Source organism: Quercus suber, unplaced genomic scaffold (assembly GCF_002906115.3).
Source record: "Quercus suber isolate HL8 unplaced genomic scaffold, Cork oak 2.0 scaffold_290, whole genome shotgun sequence".
NCBI classification, from domain to species: domain Eukaryota; kingdom Viridiplantae; phylum Streptophyta; class Magnoliopsida; order Fagales; family Fagaceae; genus Quercus; species Quercus suber.
Window position 1 is genome coordinate 151045 of NW_027069746.1, and position 9154 is coordinate 160198.

The 9154-nt window shown below is 34.2% G+C and overlaps 1 protein-coding gene across 2 annotated transcripts; it reads right to left on the bottom strand.

The window, feature by feature from the left end:
* Nucleotides 1-527: 527 nt before the first annotated feature.
* LOC112025447 (tyrosine-protein phosphatase DSP1) lies at nucleotides 528-8427 on the bottom strand. 2 transcript variants are annotated; one of them, XM_024058118.2, is made up of 6 exons: nucleotides 7757-8427; nucleotides 7396-7489; nucleotides 3822-3869; nucleotides 1581-1638; nucleotides 1433-1476; nucleotides 528-1344 (listed from the first exon to the last, which is right to left on the bottom strand). In XM_024058118.2, the coding sequence occupies exons 1-6, from the start codon at nucleotides 7996-7998 to the stop codon at nucleotides 1159-1161; spliced, it is 672 nt and encodes a 223-aa protein (XP_023913886.1). In that variant the 5' UTR covers nucleotides 7999-8427; the 3' UTR covers nucleotides 528-1158. The 2 variants fall into 2 exon arrangements, with proteins under 2 accessions (XP_023913886.1, XP_023913887.1); XM_024058119.2 differs by lacking the exon at nucleotides 3822-3869 and having other exon boundaries at nucleotides 7757-8421.
* Between the last annotated feature and the right edge of the window lie 727 nt (nucleotides 8428-9154).

The following is a 9154-nucleotide window of genomic DNA, read 5'->3' on the forward strand; positions in this document are numbered from 1 at the left end:
TTTTTCTAAATGCAATTTCACCAACGGGCTTTGTAGCCCGATGGCAACTACACCCTCTCGTCTCCTGTGTTCACGGGTTTAATCCTGCCTCTTCCCTCTCTCAAAAAATCAAAGATTATGTATATATGAATTATGTAATAAGTTTTTCTTGTTCATCATTGGTGGACCCGTTTATCCAAGTCAGTGCAACTCAGCGAACTGTCAACTTTTCTATAAGTGCAACTCTGCTTGAAAAGCTTTCCCGTCAAATAGCTCCATTTCCTCCCCGCCTCCTTTTTCGTAACAGAAAGACAAAACATTAATGCAGACTTACCCCCTCAATTTAAGTAGCTAACCATGAAAACTTCAAATGCTCTCTGAATCTCTACATGAATTTGGGACGTGCTTTTCATTTCCTGAAGTATCGCGCAATAGAATATTTACATCATTTTATAATTGTCACAGAAACCTATCCACTCGATCTAGTCAACCATGACAGTGTAAATCATAAAATCTCAGATTCAGACTCACTGCAGCAGCAGTGCAAGTTAAATGCAAGAATTATTCCCTTGTTATCAAATCACATATCGTTTGTTCATCAAATTACATCATACAGATATCAAGATAATCCTTCTATAAGTAAATTTTATTTATTAAATTATCTATACTTGACTACCGGATCAAGAATCATTGGTAGACAAAATCTAGCTAGCTGCCTTGCCTTCCATTATAATAATTGGCAGGAACAGCTGAAGTAGAGAAGAGCTGCTAGCCTGCTATCTTGACTTGTGTCCATAAACAATTGCTTCAGCATCAGCTTTAATCTCTAAACCAATCTAACTATGAATTCGTGAAGGACCTGGAACATATCTACTGCCATAGTTGTTGCATGTGTATGGCAACAATCGCAGAGAGACTATTCGGGAACAAAAACAAAGAAAAGAAAAGAAAGAAAAAGAGGAGGGTGGTGGATGGGACAGAGAGAGGCTTTGTTACACTCCAAACTGGACACACTAATTTTAATGGATTTTATTCTCAATGAGGAAAAACGAAGAATTATCCCTTTACCGCTAAAATGCATTTCAGGAACTCATCACCTTTTCCTATTTATTCTGAAGTGGGGCCTATACGATTCTCTTCCATTAAAGAAAGGAAAAGCCATTCAATATATCTTGTTGTTTACCTCCTCGAACATGAAAATGACATAGGAAGATGCTTCAAGCTAGAAACATCAAACAACTCCATAAACCTCTGATCTGTAACTCTAGCTTTAGCAGCGGCAAAACGTTGGTACTCATCAAAGACAGATGTCAGGCACCACCTTTGCAATTTTCTAAAGCAACCCACCAGACAACCAGTTCGGTGCTGGACAGAAAGAAAGGAAGCAACAAGTTAGAGTGTACTGAAATTAAAATTAGGTATGGAGAGAATAGAAAACCAAAAGTGCACATACCTTCCCTCGTTTACAATGAATTAAAACTGGGTGATTCCTTACATCTGCATTGTAGACAAGTAAAAGTGAACATTTGCAGTTACTAAAAAGAAACAACACCACAATTGAACAAGAAATGAAGTGTAAGATGTTTGAATGCTTGCAGTACCGAGGACAACTTTTAGTGCTTCACGAATCGTATCCTGCGGAATGTTCACAAAAGGCTCCTGAATGAACAAATTTAGACATAAAATTGTTAAATTAGATATCATTCAATATATTAGAACTTGCACTACTCACATAATCAGGGGCAACCAAGAGTTTTATCTACTAATATATTTGACACAAGCTCAATAATGACAACAACAAAATTATCAATCAGTCTAGTATTAAATAATTCAATTTGAAAACCCAAAATGCAATTTTAGCTCAGGAGTGTCAGATGTGCTGACATAAATTGATACACACAATTTAAACAACCATAGGATCACCAGCTAATCTTGTTGGTTTATATGAGTGCCAGCATATTATTATATGCTTATTACTGCACTATGTTTGACAAACTGGAGAGGCAGAGAGAGGAGAAGAAGAGAGAGTGGAAGATAAGGGAAAAATTCCATTCCTCTTATGCTGTTACAAAATCAATGAAAATTTGAAGGAAATGATTGATAAGGTGGACCCATTTTTAATTATTACATAATTTAAACATTCTGTCTCCTTTTTCTCCCTATTTGAAATGAAAGGGAATAATGGATTTGGGGGGAAAGAAAATCCTTTTATTTTGTTCCCTCCCCACCACTTCTGCCCAACCAAACAAGGGAAAAGTCTTTTTCCCTCTCCCCCTTTCCCTTCCTTCTTCCCTCACCAAATCCAACCTCATATTGAGATAATAACCCAGTGCAAACGTTCACCATCTTCAGTAATGTCTGCTGTTCTTCCTTTCATGATGATTACGAAATCTTCATGATATTACATCATTAATTATGGGCGTCACTTTTACCCATGCAAATCTTTTTACAAATTCATTCTGGGATATTAATGTACATTAACCATATCTTCGAATGAAATTCCATGCCAGGATAATTTGAAATATTAAGAAAACATCACTCAGAGAAGCATGTTGAAAAATTTGAGCTTGTTCTCAAATAACAAGGATATTCAGTCTCTGTAATTATTGTTTAACTATCATGTGAATCGTGCTCGGTGATTGTTGCTACCTCAAATCTCCATGGTACATAACCATTACAGACAATTGGATTTACATATCTAAACCAATATCATGTATATGGTGGTTTGTGATTGTTGCTATGACAGATCTCCATCATATATAAACAGTGCTAAGGGAAGCCATCCAGAGACAAAGTAATTAGCTGGTTCCATGGTGGCAAAGCAATTTCCCCCTAAGGATGGCAAGGGTAAAATGTTTCCTGTTCTAAATCACCCATCCCCCTCCCACTCACAGGACACACACAAACACACACAGAGCAGGCAAAAAAACCATTGAAATAACAGCCATGCAATGGAAAACATAACAGGATGCAAGTCCCACCCCTCTCATTCAAAGTGAAAAATCACAGGTACAAAGAGGACAAGAAAAATGGTGGCAAAAGAAATCAAATTAGGAAGATGAACCAAAACTTTGCAGAGGCATGTCAAGTTAGTAATTTACTCCAAGGATGGCACAGTTCAATATTTCCTGATCTAAATCAACCCTCCCCCTCCCAGGACACACACACTAAGAGAGAGAGGGAGAACAGGCAAAAAAATTGTATTGACAGATAAGCTGTGCAATGTAAAACATAACTGAATGTAACATCCCTCCCACAGTGCAAATTCATAGATATGATTGGACAAGGACATTGATGGCAACAGAAATGAAATTAAGAAGATGAGCTAAAACACTGTAGAGGCATGCTAATAAAGTAATAACAGAATCGCGGAAACATTTATTACAGAATTCCAGCAAATTGCATATCAGACAGCAAAAGGCCAATGCTTGGAAATGCTTAGGAATCTAATTAAAGAAGGAAATCAGAAACCAAGATGCATGTCTAAACATTATTGTCAATGAAACTCCCATAAAAATCTGAAGACGGTGAAAAATGAAATGCTGAGAATATTAAGGAAATATCTAGTAAAGAAAGAGGAGGAACAAAAGGATGGTCCTTATAGTTATCTTATTCCATCAAGGTATCTGAACTTTAAAAAATATTTGAAGCTCTGAAGTGAAAAGCAGAATTTTACAATATCAAAACTTAGTATTACTGATACTATTATTATTAATAAATAAAAAAATTTGAAAAGACTAGGAGGGAGGTTTTATTAATTTTGTGAATAACTATCTTGCATAAGGATCCTCACAAGCCATAGTGAATAAATAATTGCCAGGATTTTGGTCATACCAACATACCAGAAAAACATGAAAGTTTTGACTTCTGAATACATGATCTGAAAAAAGCTACCAAAGAAAAGAGGAAGAAAAATTAAAGGTTGATCAATAAAAACAGCTTCTATACTCAAATTAAAGCCTATTCTGACAAGGAGAGACAAACATGTCAATTAAATGGGGAAAAAAATCATTAAAAAGAAATGACATTTAACCAAATCATTATAATATAATAAATATCAAATATAAATTACATATTTCATTCTGCTAGCTACAAGCCTAAGGTAACTATCAACTTAAAACCATTCTTCTTTCCAATTTCATTGTCGTAAATATGTAGGTTGCAGTTTTATTAATTAGCAACTGAATACCAGTTACCTAAGGTGACTTTGTATGGATTTGTTTAATCTTTAATATCCAAGAAAACATTTGTTGAATTACACTTAAATACTATAATTGATATGATATTTTAAGTGTATCAATCCCTCTTGAATATTAAAAGAATGCATGTGTTTAATAAATGTAATATACCAAAAATTGAAGAAAGAAAAAAATCACAGCTGTTAGGAATCCATCTACCACGATTTCATTTTCGTCCATTTTTTGTCCCTCTTTCCTTTTTAGATGCTCTATAAGTGATGTACTATTTCAAGAATTTCTGCACAATATTACATGACTCTCCTACAACACTCTAATTTATATTAGAGTATAATATAACAAAACAACAATAAAAGAGAGGTATAGGTTTTAATGGCTTCCTCCTTACAGGTCAAAATGATAAAGGATGTTTCTTAAAGAGTAGGATTTACAAAGACGGGCAAACAGAATGGATAGAACTTAAAACATAGAAGGCATAATTCACATTCCAGCCACCATTATTTTCAATTCCAAATGCTAAATTTTTATACTTCTCGAATGCATATTGCCATAAGAATACCTGACAACTAGCAAATCAAACAATCTGATACAACCTTTGCACAGAAAACTTATGTACACTCACATAGAGTGCAATAATCAAAATAATGTGGCTTAAACTAACCTGCACATTTATAAACCTATCTGTCATCAGCTAAATCTATTGAATTCTTACAAAGAAATATGCACCAGTCATTATGATAACCCTAGCAAACATTGTTCAAGTGCAAAGCCACTAACAAGGAAGTATACACCTTGCTGAGTTTGGGTACATGTAGTGTGTGCATTCTACTTATCCCATATCAATCAGTGGTATCCCTGGCCACAAGTTTACCCCACATCGATACTTCTTCTTTCTTTCATTCTTTTTTTCAGTTAGCAATATTTATATCTTAGACTCACTGTCACCTTACTCTCATATATCAAACTCATAACATACTTGAGTCCGAAAACATTGAGATCAAGAGCTTAAGCAAGTCTACGAAGTGGACTGAGTCTTTGGTAATCTAATTGTAGTTTGTTGCATTGAGAACACAAAATTTCATTCAATACAATTATGCAAGGAGCACCAAAGTCAAAAGAGCATTTATTTTTATTTTTATTTGGAAGCATGCGTGGATGGTACACACATGCTTAGCTGAAATTGTTGACTGGTTTTTTCAAAGCAAGCTTGATGCGTGGTAATTTTGCTTCAGCATTTCCCTATTGATGTATCCCTAAACCCTTATAAAACTACAGCTCTTGGAATGGTGAAGGACCGTATGATCTTGATTAAGAATTTTATGAGTTGAGAACGTTCTCCTCTTTTGTTTGGTGGTAATGCCAAAGGTTTCCGGGCAAACTCTATTCTCCTACATCACTACACGTTATGCGTCAACAATAATTTGACCTAACGCCAAGATTAAGGGATCTAAGCCTAGAAGATTTTAAGTTAACTAATAAAATCAAAAAACATATTTAAAAAAGAAGGAAATAAAACACTGATCTGTTCAGTGTAGATTGAATTAGGAGAAGAAAAAAAAAAAAAAAAAAGGAAAATGATAACCCTAGCAAACATTGTTCAAGTGCAAAGCCACTAACAAGGAAGTATACACCTTGCTGAGTTTGGGTACATGTAGTGTGTGCATTCTACTTATCCCATATCAATCAGTGGTATCCCTGGCCACAAGTTTACCCCACATCGATACTTCTTCTTTCTTTCATTCTTTTTTTCAGTTAGCAATATTTATATCTTAGACTCACTGTCACCTTACTCTCATATATCAAACTCATAACATACTTGAGTCCGAAAACATTGAGATCAAGAGCTTAAGCAAGTCTACGAAGTGGACTGAGTCTTTGGTAATCTAATTGTAGTTTGTTGCATTGAGAACACAAAATTTCATTCAATACAATTATGCAAGGAGCACCAAAGTCAAAAGAGCATTTATTTTTATTTTTATTTGGAAGCATGCGTGGATGGTACACACATGCTTAGCTGAAATTGTTGACTGGTTTTTTCAAAGCAAGCTTGATGCGTGGTAATTTTGCTTCAGCATTTCCCTATTGATGTATCCCTAAACCCTTATAAAACTACAGCTCTTGGAATGGTGAAGGACCGTATGATCTTGATTAAGAATTTTATGAGTTGAGAACGTTCTCCTCTTTTGTTTGGTGGTAATGCCAAAGGTTTCCGGGCAAACTCTATTCTCCTACATCACTACACGTTATGCGTCAACAATAATTTGACCTAACGCCAAGATTAAGGGATCTAAGCCTAGAAGATTTTAAGTTAACTAATAAAATCAAAAAACATATTTAAAAAAGAAGGAAATAAAACACTGATCTGTTCAGTGTAGATTGAATTAGGAGAAGAAAAAAAAAAAAAAAAAAGGAAAAAACAAAGTAATTAAAGGAACAACAAAATAATAAGAATACTTGGGACATAAAAAAATTAAAAAAGGAAACTAATTATTCCACAAAGTAGATCATGGACACAATAATATTCCACCACTGTAATCACAGCAGCACATGGCAACTAAATTATTAAAGTTAATTTAACTTTTTTTTTTCCCCCATAAAAGTGAATCAGGCCCCAAACTAAGGATGAGGAAATGGAGATTCAAACTAGTGATTTCTAATTCACTAGGCATGATCTCCAATCAATTGTGGTATCCCTTGGGGCTTTAATTCAACTATAAAATATTTGAAAGAACAAATGCATGCAATTGTTGTTGATCACATAAAATCAAATCACTTAACACCATTGTGCATAGACTCCATCTAACCCGCCCGATTTACGAATTTTGAACTTAATGTACTTTTTCAAGATGCATTCTGAGATAAATAAGACTACCAAATGCACATTAAACATCAATCATTGTCAAAAATGTAAATGGTAATAACAATAACAATCACTAATATTATTATTATCAAAAAGAAGACAATAATTTAACTATTAAAGTTTCCCTCATAAAGAATGCAGTACTCACCTTTTCTTTTTTATTACTACTTTAAAGAATGTGACAATTTAAAGTTATCTCAGACAAAAACTTCAGGAAAGATTGAACGAGAATTATTGAAACTAATTAAACTAACAAGTAACAACCACCATTAATGACAACTGCAAATAAAAATTATAATTTAAAAAAAAAAAAAAAAATTAGTAGCAATTAAGCTTTAAAGAAAGAAGAATCAGCAGTACCTTATATCCTTCAATCCCGAATTGAAAAAGCTTCATCCCATTGGACTTGAGAAACTCCATGTTCGCCTCTGGATACGGCTCCGGACACAGACATCTACAAATCCACAACAAAACACAACACAACACAAAAACCCTAATTAAATTCACCACTTCATTTCTCTATAACATAGTTTTTACACAAGCTTCTATGTACAACTTTTATTATTTTATCCGCTAAGTGTAAACAATAAAAACTAGCCTTACAGCACGCGGTAAAATTATAACCAATAAAAATAAAAATAAAAAAATAAAAAAAATAAAAAACTAGTCTCATCGCGCGCGCTGAAAAAACTTATAAAATGAGGAGAGGAGTAACGATTACATGATAGAGCGGAGGCCTAAAGTTTGGAGGAAAGAGAAGTTGGCGGAGTCTGGGAAGCCGGAGCGGAAAATGCCGTTATCGACCATGGCGAAGTTGAGAGGAGGACTGAAGAGGTCCTCGCCGTTGCAGTCGTCGCCGTTGCCGACGTCACGGTCGATGATGGCGCGGCACATCTTGTGCGCCTCCACGTCGTCGTCGTCGTCGTCGTCGTCGTCGTCGTAATTGTTGTGGTCTAGTTTCATTGAAGGGATATATTATGGTGGACAGAGGGAGTGAGTATAGAGTTATTGTATTTATAAATAGAGATTGGTGGAAAAAGGGGATTGAGACTTGGGAGGGGATCGATGAGGATATTCCAGGTACCAGGGGCTGCTTTGGCTTTTGCTGTGTAGTGCTGCTACTTTTCTTTTCTTTTCTTTTCTTTTCTTTTCTTTTTTTTTTTTTTTTTTTTTTCTTTTGGTTTGCTCTATTGGTTTTTTTTTTTTGACAGTTGAGTTTGTTTGAATGAAAAGGTTGAAAGAGAGAAAGTGGCTGTTAGAAACTTTTGCTAATAAGAGTACTTGGTTTATAGAGAGAGAAAGAGAGAAGAGTGGTAAAGTGGAAAAGGTTGGGAGGGAGAGAGAAAAGAGAACTGGGCTTGGACGAAAACGATTTTTACCCAAAGGAAATGGTTTTCATTAAAAAAATGTTATGAAAGAGAGAACGAAAACGGCGAGGAAGGAAACGAGCGTGGATTTAAAAAATTGGGGGAACGAAAATGACTTGGTCACGGAATATCACGAGTAAGGTAGCGCGTGCAAAGTAAATTACAATATACAGTTCCAAAAGCAGATAAAAGATTAAAAAAATAAAATAAAAAAAGTATATTTCATTAACTTTTTTTTTTCTTTACAAAAACATAAGTCACTCTGAGAATCATGTGTGATAAAATGAATTTGAAGTCCATGATGTGAATGGCGGCCTCAAGAATTTTTTTTTAAAGGGTTAATAAAAAGATAAATGAATCTTGCGGTTTATATGATTTTTTTATTATAAGTTTGTTCATAATACTAGGAAGAAAATAAAAAAATAATCTATAAATTCATTTGGTATATTGTTTCTTAACATAATGAATATACTAATTATGATTACTAAGATTAAATCTTAGAAATAATCTATTGTTTTTAAATACAATATCACCATGTACCCTTGACGTGATGGTTAATTTACAAGTATAAGTTTTTGTGAAATGTAGAGACAATGATCAGAGTTCAAGTATCTAAGAGGGAGAGATTCACACACATAAATTTAGATTAAGCTAAAATAAGATTTCTATCTCAGATAAAAAAATATATAAATATGATAAAGATATAAATTACTGTTGTTTAATGAACTTTAATTATTATTGCTTAGAATATT